Source organism: Cnephaeus nilssonii, assembly GCF_951640355.1.
Source record: "Cnephaeus nilssonii genome assembly, chromosome: 19".
In the NCBI taxonomy this organism is placed as follows: Eukaryota; Metazoa; Chordata; class Mammalia; order Chiroptera; family Vespertilionidae; genus Cnephaeus; species Cnephaeus nilssonii.
Genome location: NC_137090.1, coordinates 24,281,963 through 24,304,761, shown reverse-complemented (window position 1 = coordinate 24,304,761; position 22,799 = coordinate 24,281,963). Strand labels below are relative to the sequence as shown.

The following is a 22,799-nucleotide window of genomic DNA, read 5'->3' as shown; positions in this document are numbered from 1 at the left end:
TACAGCCTCAGGGATTTAGAGATGCTGTTGTTGCTACTGCAGGCTCATTGCATACAGAAGGTTCATTGAATTCCCGGAAACGGTCACGAGAATCAGAGGAAGAACAGGAATCCAAAGACTAGTCTCTAAGTATGTGTGTATATGGGTGTATATATGTATTAGACATATTTCTTTAAAAGATAAAAACACACTGTGGCATAAATGAATCAGGAATATATCAAATGAAATATAAATATACTTAAATGAATATGATTCTCTGAAAGTTTTTTTGAAGCAGTGTGCCTTGTTTTCATGTTTAGTAACAATCAGTAGGAACGATATAGGTATTATATTTTGCAAATGTGGAAAACTGATCTCATGAGCCAGTCAGGCTGTATTTTTTTGTTCTTTTTTTTTGCTAATTGCCTAGAAAATCCTAGGGAAAAATTTTTTTTTAATATTCCTTTTGTGCTCTCCTCTTTAAGTATAGCTTTGATAATTCTTAAAATGAACCTTTTTTTATTATTATAAACCCAGCATGCTGAGTCAACATATCATATTCAGTTTTATGGGTAGGGTACACATTTTAGATGACCAATCTGATTTTAGTTGCCTCAATCCTAAAATCTAAGCCATTTGTTTATTTTTAATTTTTTTTAAAGGTGAGAAGAACCATGTCTTCAGAACTCTTTTATTTTTTAAATATATTTTATTGATTTTTTTACAGAGAGGAAGGGAGAGGGATAGAGAGCTAGAAACATTGATGAGAGAGAAACATCAATCAGCTGCCTCCTGCACACCTCCTACTGGGGATGTGCCCGCAACCAAGGTACATGCCCTTGACCGGAAACGAACCTGGGACCCTTCAGTCCACAGGCCGACGCTCTATCCACTGAGTCAAACCGGTTAGCCAAACATTTTAATTTATTTTATAATCTTAAAGGAAAGACTTTGGAACTGTTATTCCATTTAGAAATTATCTGGAATATACATCTTTCAGAATAATTAAGTCAGTAAGCTCACAGTTAATTATTTCTATATTCTGGAATTCTAGGTGTATTTGCATTTTTGTTTGAATAATTTTAACTACTTTAAAATTATTCAAAGTAAAAAATTTGGATCGAATGGTTTAAAAATCACCTAAAAATGTTTTAGCATATGATTCTTTTTATTCTCAATTCATTCACAAAATTTACTTTGATTCCCAGTGGAAGAAAATTATTTAAATACTTCATTATTATACTAGAGGCCCAGTGCACGAAATTTGTGCACGGGTAGGGTCCCTAGGCCTGGCCGGCGATCAGGGCTGATTGGGGCCTTCTGGCTGCTGGCCGGGGCCTCCCTTCCACAGAGCTGCCAGCAGCTGGCTGGGGCCTCCCTTCCCCGGCTGCCAGCTGGGGTCTTCCTTCGTTCCGCGCTGCCCCCTGGTGGTCAGCGCATGTCATAGCAAGTTATTGAACTCCTGGTCTCCCGGTCGAACTCCTGAGGACAATTTGCGTGTGCCCCCTGGACGCAGCATCCATCCTCATGGAGGGGCTGACAGGCTCAGATACGCCAACGGCGGTGGATCCAGCCTTGCCACTGGGCTCCTGTGGCCCCAGCCTGGCTGACAGGCCCGGACACTCCAGCAGTGCCATCTTTGTTGGGTTAATTTGCATACTCACTCCTGATTGGCTGGTGGGCGAGTCATTATAAAAAATTACCCATCATTTTATATTCATTTTGCTCTAATCATCAAATTTAGGGTTGGGAGGTTGTAAGTGATGAATATCAGTGTTACCAGTCATCATATACAATAGGATTTCACTTTATAAAGCATTATAAAGAACTTTAGCACCTGGCCGGTGTGGCTCAGTGGCTGAGCAACGACCTATGAACCAAGAGGTCATGGCTCGATTCCTGGTCAGGGCACATGCCTGGGTTGCAGGCTCGATTTTCAGTAGGGGGCATGCAGGAGGCAGCAGATCAATGATTCTCTCTCATCATTGATATTTCTATCTCCCTCTCCCTTCCTTTCTGAAATTAATAAAAATATATTTAAAAAAGAAAAGAATTTTAAAGACCTATAAGACTCTGAATATAGACAAAGCCCAGTGTATTTGTTTGCAACTCTTCTGGTTGCTATTGCTGAAAATATATTTATTTTTTCAGTTAAAAATATAATATACACTTAAATCTTAGTCTGCTTAGGTTGCAATAATAAAATAGCATAGAATTAAAACAACAGAATTTTCTCACAATATTAGAAGCTACAAGTTCAAAATCAGTGTGCCAGCATGGTCTGGTTCTGGTGAGAGCTCCCTTCCCTCCTTGCTTTCTCATTGTGTGCTTATAAGTCCTTTGGTGAATGGTTCATGGAGAGAGATTTTCCTTTCTTCATCTTTTTTATTGTTTAAGAACTTTAAAAAAAAATTATCTTAGAGCAAGAGAGGAGAAAGAGAGAAATATCAATTTGTTCCACTTGTTTATCTCTTCTTCTTTTAAGGTCACCAAACCTTTCAGTTTAGGACTCCACCCATATGACCTTATTCAACATTAATTACCTCCTAAAAGCCCTGCCCTATCTAAATACAGTCACATTGGAGGTTAGGGCTTAAAAATACAAATTTTGGGAGGATACAATTCAGCCAGAGCATTCTAATACTGGCCCCCAAATTCATGTCCTTCTCACATCCAAAAAAATGTATATTGGCTTTCACTCCTTTTTATGCATTGTTATGATCACCCTTTTTGGTAATCCATTAATACACAGAAATATATTTGCACACAGAAACACGTATTTACACAATCTTTTTTATTTTTATTTTTGTCAATGTCAATTGCATGTTTTACAATGCTCTCACCACAGTTAGTACAATACAGGCCATTAATATAGGTTACTATAAAAATTACTCATTCTGGAAAGTGTAGAGCAAACCAATTGATCTGCTTTGAGAAACCTTTTCCACACTGATGCACTTAGAAAATAAATTTGATTCCAAATAAGTTATTAAAGGTATAAAATATAGCCCAACTGGAGTGTCTTAGTTGGTTGAGCATCGTCTTGTCCACCGAAAGGTTACCAGTTCAAATCATGTTCCAGGGCACATATATGAGTTTTGGGTTGGATCCCTGGATGGGGTGGAAGACAACCAACTGATGTTTTTCTCTCTCAGTGATGTGTGTCTCTCTCTCCCTTCCCCCTCACTCTTTTCCTCCTCTTCCTCTCTCTCTAAAAATCAATGGAAAAAATATCCTCAAGTGAGGATTTAAGAAAAGCTATAAAACATAATGTATACTAGTAGAATTACTAGTAAAAGCTCAGATGACCTAACTAAAGGATTTTGGCTAACTTTTAGCTTGAATTTAGGAATATATAACTTAAAACATATTTACTAGTATATAGTGCCTTACGATTTTGAAACATTTTTACATTATTTAATTTGATCCTTTTAGCAACTCTGTCAGGTAGAAGTGATAGGTTAGCCTTTCTGCTTTTGTTTCTTCCATGTATCCATCCATCTAATGCCTAACACATACACATTTAACAACTACATGTTGAATGAATAAATATTTCAAATATATTTAGAAAAAAATTTTGTTTTTCAAATGGTCAGGTAAGAATACTATTTGGTCTTGAATAAGATGAGGTTTCTGAGCATTTTTTATTATAAAATATGTAATATATAATTTAATAGTGGTTTTCTTAAATTTTTAAAACTGTGATAAAATAGATATACCACAAAGTTAGCCTTTAACCATTTTTAAGTGTTCAGTTCAGTGTCAATTATATATACAATATTGTACAACCATCACTACAATTTGTGAAATTTCATTACCTCAAACAGAAATTCTGTACCCATTAAGTAATAATACCCCATTCTCCTTCCAGTTTCTGGTAATCTCTAATCCACTTTCTGTTTCTATCAAAATGCCTATTGTATATATTTATATAAGTGGAATCATACAGTATTTTTTCTTTTGTGTGTCTGGCTTATTTCATTTAGTCAAATGTTTTCAAGATTCATCTATTTTATAGCATGTGTAAGAATTTCAATCCTTTTTATGGCTGAATAGTAACCCATTATATGTATATATCACATTTTATTTATTCATTCATCTGTTGATGGACATTTGAGTTGTTTCTAATAGAGTTTAAATGGTTTATAAATTTATATGCACTATACTTTTTGTTTCTGAACCTCTTACTGACTTTTACTGCTTACCAAGTTTGGGACAGTTGATTGGTCTTTGCAGTATTTTCAAACTTGCTACTAGTTTAAATTTTAACCCTAATACACTTATTTTCATTCTTAGTTCACCTATTTTTATTTTCTTTCTAGTCACTGTATTTTATTTTTCTCGATAATAATTCTTACTAAAATATTTACAGCTATTTACCAGGGATAAAATCCTATATAATAAAAGCCTAATAGGCAAATTGTCCCCTTGGGTGGTCATTTGACGGGGAGTTTGACCAGGAGTTCAACCGCTCGCTATGACGTGTGCTGACCACCAGGGGGCGGTGCAGAACATGGCGGGCGTCGACAATGCGGCTTTGGCAGTGGGTACTCAGGTGCCAGATGCCTGCAAGGAGCCCGCCTTGCCCCGCACAGCCTCTTCTGGGTGAGCCAGGCCGCAGCTGCTGGGACTGCAGGGGCTGCTCGGGCTTCCTGTGGGTTCACTCAGGAGCCAATCTGCAAGGCCGGCCAGGAGAGAGCGTGCTGCCCACTGGCTTCTGTGCAGCGCAGCCGCACTCACTGCATCTCTGCGTGGGTACTTGGGCGCCGTGACTCAGGCGGGGGGGGGGGGGGGAGGGGCGGGCGCATGGGGGCCCAAGGTCTGCTCAGGGCCCAGAGGTCAGCTGGGACCTGCCCTTCCACACCAGACACTTGTGTTTTGATCACCTGCCAGGCCTAGGGACCGCACCCATGCGTGAATTTTGTGTTCTGGGCCTCTAGTCTATACTAATAAAAGATAAATATGCAAATTGACTGTACCTTCGTGGTGCCCACCAGCCAATCAGGAGTGAGTATGCAAATTAACCCAACAAAGATGATGGGTTAATTTACATACACAGGCGGCCGGAGGCAGGACGCAGGCCTTTCGCACCGCCCCAGCCACTCAGGGCCTATGGGCAGCGTGAGAAGGCGGAAAGGCAGCTCCGGGCTGGAGAAAAGCCTGTGCCAGTAGCCAGGGTAAGGAAGGCCCATTCTGCACGAATCTTCATACATCGGGCATCCAGTATAGTATAAAGGCATAGAAAGAACATAGGACCAGGGTCAGAAGACCTGCATTCTGATTTCAGCTGAGACATTAATAAGCGGTGTCAAATTTGGCATCTTTTTCTTTTTTTCTTTTTTTTTCATTTCAATAAATGCTTATTGTTCAGATTATTACAATTGTTCCTCCTTTTTCCTCCCATAGCTCCCAAATGAAAAAGCCAGCCGCATACTCAGTTGCCAGCCCTCTCTGCGCATGTGCCTCTGTACCTCTGCTTTTACTTCCGCAGCTCCTCTGAGTCTCAGTGTTCTCTTTCCTTCTAGTTGTAGAATTTCCACTCAGCCAGCCTTCCTGTGGTTCTGAATGATGTCCATTTTGTCTTTTAGTTTTAGTTTGAAGTTACTGTGTGAGGAAGCAGTTCAGGTGTTCACCTATGCTGCCATCTTGGTTTCTCCTTCGCATCATTATTTTTTCATGCCTTTCCCTTATTTATAAAACAAGATAGGACTAAATTATTGTCACTAAATTCATTGGTTTAATTTTGTTGTTTCTGCTCTTATAGAGGCATTATTAGTCACTTTAAATGAGCAATAGTGGAAATATGGGACATAGTGACACATTTTTAAAAATTTTTAAATCAATACTAGGGTTTATATTTCAATACATTATATTTCAGTTTTGATACATGATGTTTAAATGTTCTCTTGCTTAAAAAAATTAGTTACAAAAGAGAGGCTGGCTGTTCATAATATGTATTTTTAGTTAATGTTAGTACCTAAATTTACTATTACTGTTAGGATTTACAAAACAGTTTGTTCCCTCAGAACTGATTTTGACCTAAAATATGTTGACAAGCCCTGGCTGGTTTGGTTCGGTGGATAGAGTGTCAACCTGTGGACTCAAGGGTCCCAGGTTCGATTCTGGTCAAGGTCATGTACCTCGATTGCGGGCACATCCCCAGTGGGGGGTGTACAGGAGGCAGCTGATCGATGTTTATCTCTCATCGATGTTCCTAACTCTATCCCTCTCCCTTCCTCTCTGTAAAAAATCAAAATATATTTTAAAAATAATATGTTGACAAAATTTCATGTATTTTTTTTCATGTATTTTTTTACTGCAGTATATTCCTTTGTCTGTTTTCAGATTTAATTCACCATTGACATAAGCCTTTATTGTGCTTCAACTATCCATTTGACTCTCATGTGTAATAAGATGTGAGTTTTTTAAACATATTACTCTGAGAGTAATTTTATGTGTAGCTTGTTTTATGAGAATATAAAACTTGGATTCTCTCAAAAATGGTTGAGAACTTATTAAGAGATTATGTTTTAACTATTTTCAAAATAAAAATAACACAGATAAAAGGTAAAAGCAAAGTAACAAAGTAGAGAGAATTTGTATTGAGTAATGTGAATCAAGGCAAAGAAAAAAACTTAATTGGTTTATATAAATCATTTGGTCTAATGATGAGGAGCATACCAGTTCTTAAAGAGAAAAATGTATTTTTGGTCTTTTAAAAATTTTGTTTTTTAATATGTGATATTTACACAGGATTTTAAATGTAATGAAAAATCTTTTTTTTCCCTCCTGTTCCTTAGTCACTCAGTTTATTTATAGAAGGAAACTATCATCAGTTTCTTTTAAAAAAAAATTTTTTTTTAAATAAACTTTTTTATTGATTTCAGAGAGGAAGGGAGAGGGGGAAAGAGAGAGAAACATCAATGATGAGAGAGAACCATTGATCGGCTGCCTTCTGCACGCGCCCTACTGGGGATCGAGCCCACAACTCAGGCATGTGCCCTTGACTGGAATCAAACCTGGGACCCATCAGTCCACAGGCCAACGCTCTATCCACTGAGCCAAACCGGCTAGGGCCATTATCAGTTTCTTGTGTAATCTTCCAGAGCTATTTCAGATATCTATAATAATAAAAGTGTAATTTGCTAATTAGACCAGACAGCCAAATGACCTTCCAGATGACCTTCGGATGAAGCCAGGGCTGTGAGGGCCAAGCCCCTTGCACAAATTTTGTGCATCGGGCCTTTAGCCTGTCTACACTAATAAAAGAGAAACATGCAGCCGAAACCGGTTTGGCTCAGTGGATGGAGCGTCGGTCTGCGGACTGAGGGGTCCTGGGTTCGGTTCCGGTCAGGGGCATGTGCGTTGGTTGCGGGCACATCCCCAGTGGGGGGTGTGCAGGAGGCAGCTGGTCAGTGTTTCTCATCGATGTTTCTGGCTCTCTGTCCCTCTCTCTTCCTCTCTGTGAAAAATCAATAAAACATATTTTTTTAAAAAGAGAGAGACATGCAAATTGATCGTCCCTCCGCTATGCCCACCAGCCAATCAGGTGCAATTATGCAAATTAACCCAACAAAGGTGGCGATTAATTTGCATATGCAGGCGTGGAGTGAAGACTGAAGACAGCATAGAAAGAAGCCAAGCACTGCAGAAGGGAGCGAAGCGGCGGAGACGGGAGGTATCAAGGCAGCGGAGATGGGAGCGAAGCCCGCCGAGGTGGGCTTCGCTCCCTTCTCCGCTTTGCTCAGGCCGCAGGAAGCCCTATTCTTGCAGGAATCTTCCTGCAGCGGGCCTGTAGTGTATATATAAAAGCATAATATGCAAATTGACTGGGCAGTGGAACGACCCGTTGGCTATGACAGGCACTGACCACCAGGAGGCAGACACTCAATGCAGGAGCTGCCCGCATCCTGCAGGCCCTAATTGGGGCCTGCAGGTCAACCTTTCAGTTCTTTCCCCCTGGCCGGCAGGCTACGATTGCCCAATGGGGAACCAGGAACTGGGGGTGGGTGGCAGCGGCGGGTGGCTCTGGAGCCTGATCACCCTGTAGGTCGCCCCACACACAGAGGGCAACTGGTGGCGGCACCTGGCAGCCAGGGAAGATCGGCCCTGATTGCAGGCCAAGTATAGGGACCCTACCTGTGCAAATAAATATTATATATGAAGGACCCAAACTTATTTTTCATAGATATTTTGCTTTGCTGCTTTTGTGCAAATAACTGCAATTTATTGTACTGATATTTAGGAATATGGGGGTTCATCAAATCTTAATAGTCCTCAACTTGCAGAATTACTGGAAAAAACATGGCAATATTGGTGCCAGATATGTCATTTATAGCTCATTCTTTCATAAGGCAGCAAACCACTTCATATGCCCAAATCATTTCCTTTCTGGAGAAGATATAGTATTGTGTCAGCATGCTTACCATGTGTGGTAATTGGTAATGTCTGTACCGCATGGCTTACTTTTAACCTTGTCCAACACAGCTCTTCTACCTCCTATGATTACCATATGTTACATCACCAGGTTAATGGAATCATTTCCATCTTCCCTTCTAGTCACAAATGTCATTGTGGCTCAATTCCATGAGCACCACACTCAATGAAGAATAAAGTGTTCAGTACTCTGAGTATAGAAGACACTTTTGTAATTTTCATTTTTAGTGGCTTGCTTAATTTTCATTTAAAAAATTAGCTGGATTTTTTTATTTTTTTATTTGATTGATTTTTCACATAGAGGAAGGGTGAGGGACAGAGAGCCAGCAACATCGATGAGAGAGAAACATCGATCAGCCACCCCCCCGCACACTCCCCACTGGGGTTGTGCCCGCAACCAAGGCACATACCCTTGACTGGAATCGAACCCGGGACCCTTGAGTTCGCAGGCCGATGCTCCATTCACTGAGCCAAACCGGCCAGGGCTGGATTTTTTAATGAATGCTCCACTGTGGGCAATGTGTGTCCGCTAACTAAAATAGAAAATGATCATGTCATTCTCAATTCTTTCATGTAAATATATAAAGGCAATTAAAAATTAGATGATACTAATAAAGATTATTTTTTATCATCATAAAGCACTTTTTGTGTTTTTTTTGAAGTGAAAACTAGTAGCAAAGTGGATTTAAAAAATAGAGTCAATTTATTTTAGAACCTTTTATTATAGAAGGAATCTATAATAATAAAAGCATAATATGCTAATTAGACCCAGACAGCTGAACGATCTTCCAGACGTCATTCCAGATGTCCTTCTGGACGAAGCCATGGTGGTGGGGGCCGAGGCAGAGGCGGTTAGGGGCGATGATGCAGGCAGGCAGAGGCAGTTAGGGGCAATGAGGCAGGCAGACAGAGGTGGTTAGGGGCAACCAGGCAGGCGGCAGAGTGGCTAGGGGTGATGAGGCAGGCAGGCAGGCGTTAGGAGGCAGCGGTCCCGGATTGCGAGGGGGATGTCCGGCAGTCGGACATCCCTCAAGGGGTCCCGGATTGAGAGAGGGTGCAGGCTGGGCTGAGGGACGCCCCCCCCCCCGCCGCCCCGTGCATGAATTTTGTTCACCAGGCCTCTAGTTTACCATGTTAGCCATTTATAAAGTATCTCCATCAGAAATTACTATCAACCTCTGCCCTCTTTCTCAGAAGCATGTCTTCTCTATGCCCTTTTCTTCAGAAGCATGTCTGAATAAGTTAGAAAATAATTTTGATTCCTCTAAGAAGTATGCTAGCTAAAAACAAAAGATTATTACCATTAATGGTTAAAACATTTTATTTATTTTTAAATGCTTTTATTGATTCCAGAGAAAGGAAGGGACACGGAGAAAGAGAAACATCAATGACGAAAGAGAGTCTTCGATCAACTGCCTTCTGCAGGAGCCTGCAACCCAGGCATGTGCCCTAACTGGGAATTGAACTGATGACCTCTTGGTGCAAGGGACTATGCTCAACTAATTGAGCCAACCGGCCAGGCAATAAACTTCATTTTTAAAGCAGTTTTCAATGAAAAAAAAAAAAAAAAAAGGAGTGGAAAGGACGAAGTTCCCATATAATGCCCTCTTCCACCCCAATTATTAACATCTTATATTAGTGAGGTACATTTGTTATAATTGATGACCCAATACTGATATATTACTATTAATTAAAGTATATAGTTTACATTAGGGTTCACTCTTTGTGTTATACAGCCTATGGATTTTAACAAATGTCTAATGATATCCACCATTTTAGTATCACACAGAATAGTTTTTGCTGTCCTAAAAATCCTGCATTCCACCTATTCATCCTTTTCTGCCTCCACTTGCACCCCATCAACCTATTCATAACGTTGCAATTCTAGGAAATAATATACTACTGATTTCAAGTAAACGCAATGTTCCAATATTACCTGTGAAGACCTGAACTTACTTTAATGTCAGCTTAATCTATTTATCCTTCTTTTATGTATTAATCTATTTTTATAGTCCTTTAAAGAATCATTTGTTACTGTATCAATCAAAATACAGTTAAGGAAACAGGAAACTGGTTACACAAGTGATAGAGGAGCTACTAGTAAAAAGCCAAAGGGAAGGTGAGTCAGTATCTTAGTTTGGTTGGGCTCCTATAACAAAAATATAAATAGAGTGGCTTATACGTAACAGAAATATTTCTTACAGTTCTGGGGGCTTGGAGGTCCAAAAACAGGGCTGATTCAGTGTCTGGTTCACAGACAGCCATCTTTTTACTATGTCCTCACATGATAGAAGGGGAGAGGAGTGTCTGTTGGACATTTTTAAGGGTACTAAATGCCATTCATGAGGGTTTCACCTTCATGACCTTATCACCTCCCAAAGGTCCCACCTAAAGCCATCACCTTGGGGGTTAGTATTTCAACATGTGACATTTGGGAAAACAAAAATATTTAGTCCATAGCAGGCAAGATTAGGAAGCTGGAAACCTAATGGAAGAAGATATTTTTAGAGCTCAGGGTCTGGTGTCAAGGGCAAGACCTGGAATCCCAGTGGACATGATCAGGGCAAGCAAAGCTACAAAGGAAATTCAGCAGAAATGAGGACTGAGATAGGGGACAGGGAAGAAATATCTTGGTTTTTCTTTTTTCCTCCCCCCTTCCAATTCCTTGCCAGTGTCTCCCACTGGGCAAATCTCAGCTGAAAGTCAACTGTCAAGGAACATGGTGAGTACAATCTGAAAGGGTCAGTCCCCCCAAATACAGAGCAGAACAAGGGAGAAGGAATGGATATGAAAGCAAAAAGGACAGGGAGTAATGGTAATCAATTATTTTCACCTTTATTGAGGTATACTTTGCACATAATATACTTAAATAAAATGTACACTTTGATAATTTTTGACAAACGAATACACCTATATAACCACCTAGTCAAAATATAGAATATTATAATCCCACAAAGTTCCCTCTTAATCTTTTGCCATGAACCCTCCATCCCAGCTCAGTCCCAGGTGACCACTAATCTGCTTTCTTTCACTATAGTTTTTTAAAATTTATCTTTATTATTGAAAGTAATAACAGATGTATCCTTTTTTCACTATAGTGATTGCCAGTACAAGAATTTCATATAAAAGGAATCATATAGTATGCACCCTTTTGTGCTTGGAGTTTTTTGGTTTTTACTCAGCATATTTTTGAGATTTGTCCATGTTGTTGTGTTTATCAGTAGTTCATTTTTTATTTTGTTAATCCTCACCCAAGGATATGTTTTTCCATTGATTTTTAGATAGAGTAGAAGGGAGGGGGGAAAGAAATATTGATGAGAAAGACACACATCGATTGGTTGCCTTCTGCATGCACCCTGACTGGGGCTGGGGATCAAATGTGCAACCCAGGTAAGTGCCCTTGACTGGGAATTGGACCTGTGATCCTTCGGCATGCAGGTCAATGCTCTATTCAATTGAGTAACAGTTCATTTTTTGCTTTTTGGAGGTGGGGTGCAGGGAGGTGGCTTCAGCACCTCCCTCCCCCCAGTGGCTGCTGGCACAAAAGCCCACAACCTGGGGACTTAAAACAACAGAAATTTATTCTCTCATAGTTCTTTTTTAAAAATATATTTTTATTGATTTCAGAGAGGAAGGGAAAGGGAGAGGGATAGAAAGATAGAAATATCAGTGATGAGAGAAAATCATTGATTGGCTGCCTCCTGCACACCCCCAATTGGGGACTGAGCCCAAAACCCGGGCATGTGCCCTTGACCGGAATCAAACCTGGGACCCTTCAGTCCGCAGGCCGACGCTCTATCCTCTGAGCCAAACCAGCTAGGGCAACAGTTCATTTTTTATCGCTAAGTAGTATTCCATTGTATGAATATGCCATAACCTACTTATCCATTCACCTATTGATGGACATCTGGATTATTTCCAAGTTTGAGCTATTAATGAATTAGCTATTAAAACTATTGTGAACATTACATACACTTTTTTTGTGATATGTATATGTTTGGTGGACATATTTTCACTTCTTGTGGATAAATATCTGGGAGAGGAATTGCTGGGTCAAATGATAAGAACTGTCAAGCACAATTCCTTTTAAAATTATAAATGTCACCATTAACATAAATATCCATGAAAAGACATTGCACATTTTCTCCAAAGAGCTTTGGCTTAGAGAGGGAACAATTCTTATGAGAAAAATATCTCAAAATTGAAATACCTTTGATAACATGCTTTTCATAGCTCAATGTTTTAATAGTAAGAAAGGGAATGAGGGAAATATAAGAGGCGAGGAACTGAAAAAGAAAGTAAAGCAAGGCAAAATAATGACTAAAAAGATTCTTTGACAAAGGCAGAATCATCCTACACAGCTGCTCTGAGATCCCAGCACTGCTGTCAGCAACCTTCTGGCAAAGCTACTCTGTCAAATGGATGCACTAGGATTGATCTTTTGTGAAGTAATATCTTTATTAATATAAGCAAACACACCTCTCATTTATTGTAATATAGCGGCGTGGGCTTTTTCTTTTAGTAGTAATGTTTCCCCAACATATAACACTTCCCTTTAATATGTGGGCTGAGTCATAAATTAATGTCACAAATAAATGTCACCTAGATGACGAAGGCAACCACATTACAAAGTAGGAAGGTGTAGCTTGATATGAATTGTTACAGTAGAAAGCTATGTACTATTGAACTGAATGTCATTATGTCAGATTCTGAGATATTAAATAGTTGTTGGAATGTAAAATTGTGGACATTTAAGTTTGCAGTCTTAAAAGTTTTGTCAGTCTTTTCTAGACATTCTGAAATGGAAATGAACAGGTGGATTGAAAATAAAGACAAATGAGTTTAAAGACTTCTTGGCATCTCATAGAGAAGTTGCTGTACACTGGTGATATTTTAAACAAATCACATACAAATACATTGAACTTGTCTGGAAATAGACTTATTTATTGGGTCTTTATATTTACCTATGAGACAAAAATAAATAGTTATAGAGGACTCATGTGCATTACTTACTATACACTTTCTACCATGTATTATTTAATCTCCAGCTGGGAGAGAGTGTGTATTTTATGTGATGCCATAATGTACATTAGTGAGCTCAACCCACTTAATCTTAAAATAACAGTATTAGGTCAGAGATTTAGAATACAGTATTATGTTAAAAAAGTTGGTAGGGAGACTCCTTCTGCCATTTAATTGACTATAAATGGCATTTCAAACCCTAAATCCAACTGAAACCTAGAAACAATGGAGAGGATGGGCAGATAATTTATGAATATGTTTTTTTAGATATGGAGGTGAACATATTTTTCAAAGTAGAAAAAGAATATGTTTGCTGAATTATATGTTACATTGACATAGCAGTATGAAGAAAGGCTGCTATCATCTATACAGCCTCTCCCTTTCCCAAACCCTCATTCAGTAAGGCTTTAAAATAATAGGTTTGTGTGTAATTTGGTAAGAAAATTTGAATCATTTAAAGTTTCAGGTTCAATCTAAAAGAAAAGAGACTGGGGAGATGAGAAGAGCAAACAAAACGTGGAAAAATACATATTATGTAATAAAGTATAGTATATATTATGCAGAGACTAAAGAAGGGTGAGCTGGAAAACCAATGTCTTTGCAGTGGAAAGATCTGGATTTACTCCTTGTTGCATCACTGTGTGTGACCTTGAGCAAAGTCACAATGTCTTTAAGGCTCAGTTTCATCTATAATGGTAGTGTCTTCTACCTTGAGGCATTATTGAAAGGATTAAAGGGATGAAAACCTATCCTATGTAATATTCACAAGGTAGCATCTTTCAACAGTTAAAGACGCTAAGGCAAGGCCGGAACAGATAAGGAAAACTTGTGGTAAATCCAATCAAAGTGGGAACCACAGGCTTGGAGATGTCTTAGTTCACTATCCACTTCAGGCCAGGCTAGGGTATCCACACAATAAAGATATTCAGAGTTGGAGAGAGGGCAAGTCAAGTGTCCGTTCGACTTCGGGAACTCGACGGGAGGCACCCTGAAATTAATTAGAGCCAGTTGCCATGGCGACAGTCTCTAGGCAGCGTGGGCTGAGCTCTCGAGGATGGGCCTCCGCTGGACCCTGAGCGCGTGCCCGCAGCCAACTTTCCCTCCAGATCCAAGGAGCGGCGCGCTCCGCCCCCGCGCCGCGCACGTCGGCACTCGGCGGCGCGCACGCCTGCGGGAGCCCTCTCCAGGCAACCCAGTGCTGATCGCTCGTGCCGGTGCGGCCGTCAGCCGCCCTTGTGGGAGCCGAGGCTCAAGAGCAGCCCCCTCCCCTTCCTGGGCTTCCCCCCACCCACTTCCCGGTGGGCGCCGGGGCTAGAGCAGCGATGGCCGGCTGCGGTCCTGAGGAGAAAACTTACCGGCGCTTCCTGGAGCTGTTCCTGGGCGAGTTTCGCGGACCCTGCGGCGGCGGCGAGCCGGAGCCGGAACCCGAACCCGAACTCGAGTCGGAGCCCGAGCCCGAGCCCGAGCCCGAGTCCGAGTCCGAACTGGTAGCGGCTGAGGCGGCCGAGGCTTCGAGTGAGGAGCCCGGGGAGGAGGCGGCCGCGGTAGCCGCGACGGAGGAAGGGGAGCAAGAGCAGGACCAAGACCCCGAGCCCGAGGAAGAGGCGGTGGAGGACGAGGCGGCGGAGGGCGAGGAGGAGGCAGCGGCAACCCCGGGGCAGTCGGCCGTGCCGCCGCCGCCACCGCAGCCCCAGCTGCCGCCGCTGCCCCCGCTCCCGCGGCCGCTGTCGGAGCGCATCACCCGGGAGGAGGTGGAGGGCGAAAGCCTGGACCTGTGCCTGCAGCAGCTCTACAAATAGTTAAGTAGCGGGGCTCGGCTGGGGGTGGGCCCGCTGTCCCTGCCGCGTCGCCCCTCAAACTGCTCTCTTTTCCGCTCTTCATCCCCCACCCCCGCGCCTGGCGTCGCCGAAAGCGCCCCCACTGCTCTGACTCCGGCGGTCGCCTGCGAGCTGCCCACGCCCGCCTCGGCCCCCGCGCCCTCCCGCCGGGCCAGGCCCCTTCCTCCCGGTTCACCTCGACCTCCCACTTCTTGGTCCGCTTCACAAACCCTTTCCCCTTCGTGCCTCGGAAGGTCCTGAGAGCTCCCTCTTCCCAGGTCCCTTCCTCCTGGCGCTTCCCTCCCGCCCGGGTCTGTCTTTTTCCCCGGTCTGAGTGCCTTGTTTGGCGGCGGAGACAGACGCGCGACTCGGTTCTAGGCTGAGGAGAGGTGCCTCCGGCGCCACCGCACCTGCAGGGCTCACACCCGGCAGGCGCTCAACGTTGGAAGTGAAGGGTTCTTTAGATGCCTCCATACACTGGAGTCTAGTATCCTAAAGATGTTTGATAAGTCGTGATTGAGGGAAGTGGGATGGAATTGGGAGGTAAGGGTAAGCAACATTTTACAAGCGAGCCTTCAGGTGAAAGACACCTGAAAAAAGCCCTAATTCGCTAAAGTGGAAAGGTCAGGCTGGTTTGATAAAATTGCAATTAGGTGCAGTATTTTCAGTCCATTAAGTAGATGGGGTCGGGGAGAGAAAGCAGATGGCTCAGCTACACAGATGAAAGTCGAAAATAGAAAGGTCATGGCTTTGCCTTTCATCCCAGTTCTGGTTTTTATGGGCTTGAAATAGAAACGGTTTACAATCGTGTCTCTTCCTAAATGGAATTGTTCTGAAATAATGACAGGAGAATACTAACAAGTTTCTGGAAACATGGGTAAGCCTGGGAATCTTTTGCCATTCTGCTGATTGTTGTAATGAAAGGTGTAAACTTTGGTCCCCCAAAAGTTTTCTACTGCAAGATTCACTGCAATTAAATTCAAACTCACTTCTTGGATCCTCTCAAAGGCCTAAATTAAGAGAAAGGGCCTGGAAAGTAAATGTTTTGTCTTCATTCAACCTATCAGATAGCTGATCAAAATTTTCCTGTTAAAGCTTAAGCTTATCAATAGGTAAGAAACATTTAACATATTGCTGTAGAAATGGTCTGTGTTGATGTTCCACACTTTATAAGCGATTTAAATTTAAATTTTGAAATACTCTCCGATTACCAAAGTAATAATGTTTCTTGGCGAATTTAAAAAAAAAATGGCATGTAATACCACCACCCATGTGGAATTACAAACAGTATTAACATTTTAGAGTCTTCCTAGTGTTTGTAATTTGCCATTGAAAGGGCTTCTGAAATGTCATTTTTTTTAACACTATATAAAAACACTTAAAACTTCTTTTTAAAAACAAAATGAAAATGTTTAATAAAGTGGAAGAATTTACCTCAGAATCAGACTGATTCTGTTTGGACAGTTTTTACCTTTACAAATGATGTTGCAGAATTTAAAGAGAGAAACATTAGAGAAGTTCCATTAAAAAGAGAGTCATTAGTTCAGAATAACTATAAACATTTGTCATTCAAGGCTTTTAAAAGAATGAAATCTGCTCTACTCAGTGGATAGAGTGTCGACCTGAGTCTTTGAAGGGTCCCTGGTTGGGTTCGATTCCCATCAAGGGCCGATCAATGATTCTCTCTCATCATTGATGTTTCTGTCTCTCTTTCCCTGTCCCTTCCTCTCTGAAAATCAATAAAAATGTATTTTTTAAAAAGAATGAAATCTGTATAAAGATGATGGCAAGTAGATGTGTGTTTTTCCATATCGAAGGGTAGTGAGATTAGTTTCAATAAATGTGTAAACTAGAAAAAGGATTCAAATGATCCAATGGCTATGAAATGAAGAATAAAGTGAATTTGAAGTAATACTACCAAAATTAAAGTTGGAAGGTATTATTTTGCTTTAAGTCAAATTTCATCATTTATACTGTGTTTTGTGCAGAGGCCATTACCTATTTTTATTCATATATAAAATGGCTGGTTTGTTTATGTAAACTAACTTCAAAATTTTTAACAGGTAAACCAAAAACTAAAAAAGAACCCCACAGAACTTAGAAATACTTTTAATGCTTTGTTTTTATTTTATTTATAAAAGGAAATCATATCACTTAAGTTACAAAAATCAATATTGGAAGACATGGTAGGGGTAGATCGTTTTCTGCCCAGGCACTTTATTTTACATACGAGAAAACTATGGATTCAGATTCAGAAATGACAGATTATGTACAAATAATTTCAACAGTTCTCAATACAAAACTTCCCAATATGCCAAGGTTGTGGGTTTGATCCCTGGTCAGGGAACATACAAGAATCAACTGATGAATGCATAAATAAGTGGAACAACAAATAAATGGAAAAACTCCCTGACATATTTGCAATGTTGGGTTCTCAAATTTCCTAAGAAATATTCTTAAATAACTCTGATTAGGAATATGTTGGAATTGCCTATTTGGGGAAGGTGAAGATTGTTTTTCTAAGTATTTTCTCAAATGCCCACCTACTCTGTTTATTTTGGGAAATCTTAATATTCTTTAAAAATTATCAAACTTGTCACAAGCATGCTTAAGTTTTTAAGTGAGGTTATCTGAACTGTATATTCACTAATTTGATAGTTGGGATTAGTGTAAGAAGAAATTAACAGTGTTTAATGCCAGTTTCATAAATCTCTAGTGTTTTTTTTTCTGTCAATATTTTAGAAGTATACAATATGTAGCTGCTAAACACACCGAGGTTCTCTGAAGGAATAAAGGTGCTTATCTTCTCAATACTGTTTTTTGTATACACTAGTTGAAAATTTGCTTTTAAAAAACATAGTAAAAGTTTTTTTCAACATTTTGCTTCTCAACAGATTTTTAGAATAAGAACAGCAGATATATTTATCATTCATCATTTTGGTAAATTCAAAGCCCAGGACTAGCTTGAGATAAGCAGTTACTTAGGTAAATAAAGGATCAAGGTTTAAATGGACAAAACAGTTATAATTAGCAACATAAGAGTTTTTCAGAGCAGTATTTGGGATAATGTTTTTGCCTTTAGTCTTAAAACTGGGAAATATGTACTTGGATATTCCTCTACTAGATAACATGTAACGTTTTGAAAGAAAAATAATGAAGTATTTTCTAATGACATGATATTAGGATTTCTGAGGTCAGTGAGAGATTCTCTTTTGAAAGAAGGTAGTGACACCCAAGCCTACATGGCGCAGTGGTTGAGCGTCTACCAATGAGCCAGGAGATCAGGGAAAATGCCTAGATTGGGGGCTTGATTCCCAAGTGTGGGGCGTGCAGGAAGCCACTGATCAGTGATTCTCTGTCATCATTGACGTTTCTCTCTCTCTCTCCCTCTCCCTCTCTGAAATCAATAAAAATATATTTAAAAAGAAAAAAGTGAGATATTTTATAGCTTTGAAGTAATTTGCAAATAAAAAATTTTATAACTGGTCTTACAGTGGATGTGAATATGAGGCTACTTGTATAGGTTACATGGGTCAATACTGTGCATTTTATTTCTTTGTATTATACTGAGAATAAATCTATTAATTTCATCCTGGAAGAAACACTCTTAAGTTCTTACTAGAGGTACATGTCACTACGTTTTTAGAGCAGTATTTTCTCAGTTATGCATTTGTCTGCGTGGATTTCTCAAGGCAGGGGAAGATCGATATCCCAGCCACTGGTTGAAAATTACCATGCTGGCAAAGTTAAGTAGTTCCAGATGGCTTACAGTAGTAATGAGGGGTGTGTATTTTAAAAAGGGCTTGGAAAATAAAATCATTGATTAGAGACACTAATAATTCAGTTATATTGAATTATCCTATATAATAAAAGGCTGATATGCAAATCGACTGAACGGTGGAATGACCAGTCGCTATGATGCGCACTGATCACCAGGGGGCAGACGCTCAACGCAGGAGCTGCCCCCTGGTGGTCAGTGCGCTCCCACAGGGGGAACGCTGCTCTGCCAGAAGGCGGGCTCACGGCTGGCGGGCCCAGTGGCAGTGGCGGGAGCCTCTCCCACCTCCGCAGCAGCGCTAAGGATGTCTTGACTGCCGGGGAGCGGGCCTAAGCCATCCGTCGGACATCCCCCAAGGGCTCCCAGACTGGGAGAGGGCGCAGGCTGGGTTGAGGGACACCCCCGCGCAAGTGCATGAATTTTGTGCACCGGGCCTCTAGTGTGAATCATAATGACTTTGAGATAGGTCAGAAAATCATTAAACTTTGTCTCACGAAGTTGAAAAATACATGGATGGGAGTTATAGTAATCATTTAAAATGACATATTTTTTCTTATTGTAAAGTAACTAGAGGACCAGTGCACGAAAGCGTACATAGGTAGGGTCCCTAGCGGCTGCCAGCTGGTGCCTCCCTTTCCCAGCTGCCAGCTATGGGCCAGGACCTTCCTTCGTTCCATGCTCCCCCCCTGGTGGTCAGTGTACATCATAGCGAGCGATTAAACTCCCGGTCTCCTGGTCAAACTCCTGAGGGGACACTTTGCATATTAGGCTTTTATATATAGAGAGATGTTCATTATAAGAAGAAAACAACATTAGCAAAAAAGGAAGAAAATAAATACCAACCATGCAGTGTTAACTGTACTTTTCAGGTTCTCCTACCTCTCAGGCTGCCACTTATTCTCTGAGTTTTTAATACATTGCCTTTTCTTTTATTATTGGTCCTTGGCCTTTCAAGCCTGGCTAACTTGACTCCTTTAGCTTTGGTAATTGTAGTTATGCTAATGTTCTCCAATTTTATCTCCATCCCTGCTTTGAAAGATAATGGAACAGTCTACCTAGATGTCTAAAATGCTTCTCAAATTAAACTGTCCAGAATTGAGTTCAGTCCGCCAACCGCAACCTGGGTATGCGCCATAACTGGGAATCAAACCTGCCACCTTTTGGTGTATGGGACAGTGCTTCAAGCAACTGAGCCACACCAGCCAGAACTGATTTTTCTTAAGAATATGTTTCTAGTGTTGGACTATGTTAAAAGATATTGACATATATTTTAAAGATGTTAAGAAAGACTTTATTCGAGAAGAACCACTGCAGTGGGGGAGAAAGATGAGGCTCAACTCTGAGACTAATTTAAAAAAATTTTTGAGGGAGGGAGGGAGGGAGGGAGGGAGGGAGGGAGATAGATAGAGATAGAGAGAGAGAAACATGGATTGGTTGCCTCCCTTACGCGCCCTGATCTGGGATCGAACCCATAACCTGCCTTTTGGTGTACTGGAAGAAGCTCCAACCCAATGGAGCCACCTGGCCAGGGCAACTATGAGACATTTGATCATAGTTTTAAAATGTCCTCTAATAAGGTTTTGCTAGTTTACCCTCTAAGCAGATATATATAAGAAAAAACTTCCCAGTACGCCAAGGTTGTGGGTTTGATCCCTGGTCAGGACACATACAAGAATCAACTAATGAATGCATAAATAAGTGGAACAACAGATTGATGTTTCTCTTTCTCTCTCAAACAAACAAACAAATAAATAATAAAGCCCAGCTGGCGTAGCTCAGTGGTTGAGCAGCAACCTATGAACCAGGAGGTCAGGGTTCAATTCCGATTCCCTGTTAGGGCACATGCCTGGGTTGGGTTGCGGGCTTAATCCCCTAGTATGGGGCGTGAAAGAGGGAGGCAGCCAATCAATGATTCTCTTTCATCATTGATGTTTCTATCTCTCTCTCCCTCTCTCTCTCTGAAATCAATAAAAAATAAAATAATACATATTAAATAAAAAGATTATTGGTATTATGAAATAATGTAAACCTTTAGAAAATAATGGAAAATAATAAAGCAAAACCCAAATACCCACCATGCAGTTTCAACAAATTATTGTAATTGTTTAAGATTATTTTAAGAAAATTTTCATATGGAATTGAAGACTTTATTGTTACTCTCTTCTCTGAACCTATTCCTTTTTCTTTCTTCCCAGAGATAATCTGGAAATTCTGAGACTGTATCCTTCTGGTCTATATTTTTATGCTTTTACTACAAATGAGTTTGGAGATATTTTTTCCATTTTGTACTTTACTAACTCAGTAATAGATTTCGATTTTTCAATTTCAACATTAATTATTGAAGTAGTCAAGGGCACTTGTTTTCTATAGTTTTAACTCCTAATGTAGTAGCCGTCTACTCAACATAGTGTCTCTTTGGGAAAGAAATCCTTTTTCATTTTTAAAAGTTAAATAAAAAGAGGAGAAATATTTTTGCTCAGTTAGTTTGGAGTCTGTATTAATGTCATGTATCCAGTATGAGATTTTTTAGAAGCCAGTAAAATACATACTGGTTATAATGATCAGTGGGTTATATAAATTAACACAAAGCAATGATCATTTGTATTCTACAAGTGTCATGGTATACAGTTTCCCACCTTTGGGTTCATATTCTATAACATAGTTTAGAATCATTATTATTGTAAAGTTCTTATTCCTTTGAATGATGAATTTAAAAATGGCTCAAAGTAAAGGTTGTACTTCAGAGTCAGAATTCCATTTTATATGTTAAAATATTCAGTTTATGTTCAACATGTAATACTAAAGTAAAACTATCCTTGACTATCCAGGAGAGGAGGAAGAAAAAGGACAAGTATTATATCAGCTTCTAGTGCAGATTTGTAAAAATAATTTGAAGATTAAAATATATTAAAGATCAAATATAAAATGAAAACAAACTCTCAGAAAGAGGCCTTACCAGTACTCTTACTCAAGCCAACTAATTAAACTAGTATATTTTTATATTCTTACATAAGTCAAAATTATCAGACCATGAAACAATTTCTTCTCATTTCCATAAGGAGCATAAAAGATTTTAATTAAGTTTTGCTATGTTTAAAAATTTCATCAGTTTTAAAAAGTTGTTTATTTTACTATAACTTTTATAAGTGGTTGTTTAAATAAAGATAGCCTTATGTGTGACTTGGTAATTTTGTGTTAATATATACCTTGAAAAAATTACAGGTATTCAGTTCCTGAGGCAGATGTGATCAGTTGCATTGAAGTAAGATATTAAATCATTTGCTATTTCGTAACGTATAATTAACAGTAAATCCTAAAACCAATGTGAATAAAGACCGTTTCCGTTTTTGAAACTGACATCAATGGAGTTTATTTTCTTTAGTCACTTGTTTTCCATCTCATTACAGAAAGTATTTCAAGTGGCAAATTAATTTTACTATAATGGGAGTAATATTTAGTCATCAAAAAATTATTAAGTGCCTACCATGTCGTTTACACAGAAATAAAATACTTGTTCCTTTCCTCAAGAAGTGTGTGGTTTAGAGTGAAAGTCAGAGAAGTTAACCTGCAAGTACAGTATAATGCGAGTATAATAAAAGTTACTATTAAATCTGTTATGTATGAGGTGATATTCTAAGCAAAATGCTGTCATTTTCTGTTTTAAGATCAAGAACTTAATGTTTAGCAGCATCCAAGGTCACACAGTAAGTGTTAGAATTATTATTTGAATTCAGACGTGTCTGACTCTGAAGCTTATCTTACTGCCT

At 40.0% G+C, this 22,799-nt stretch overlaps 2 protein-coding genes across 7 annotated transcripts in view; both read left to right on the top strand.

The window, feature by feature from the left end:
* The window catches only part of RAD51C (RAD51 paralog C), a 50,562-nt gene extending 37,088 nt beyond the window's left edge, over positions 1–13,474 (top strand). The window contains exons 9-10 of one of the 6 annotated variants that reach the window (XM_079798293.1): positions 6–129; positions 9,769–13,474. In XM_079798293.1, coding sequence (XP_079654419.1) covers positions 6–122 — 117 coding nt within the window. In that variant the 3' untranslated portion in view covers positions 123–129; positions 9,769–13,474. Of the gene's footprint in view, positions 1–5; positions 6,526–9,768 lie in introns of those variants that run through there. The other 5 variants (XR_013815087.1, XM_079798297.1, XM_079798296.1 and 2 more) reach the window with 5 other exon arrangements.
* A 1,212-nt stretch (positions 13,475–14,686) lies between these two features.
* Positions 14,687–22,799, top strand: part of PPM1E (protein phosphatase, Mg2+/Mn2+ dependent 1E) — a 119,284-nt gene continuing 111,171 nt past the window's right edge. The window contains exon 1 of the mRNA XM_079797020.1: positions 14,687–15,235. Coding sequence (XP_079653146.1) covers positions 14,760–15,235 — 476 coding nt within the window. The 5' untranslated portion in view covers positions 14,687–14,759. The remainder of the gene's footprint in view (positions 15,236–22,799) is intronic.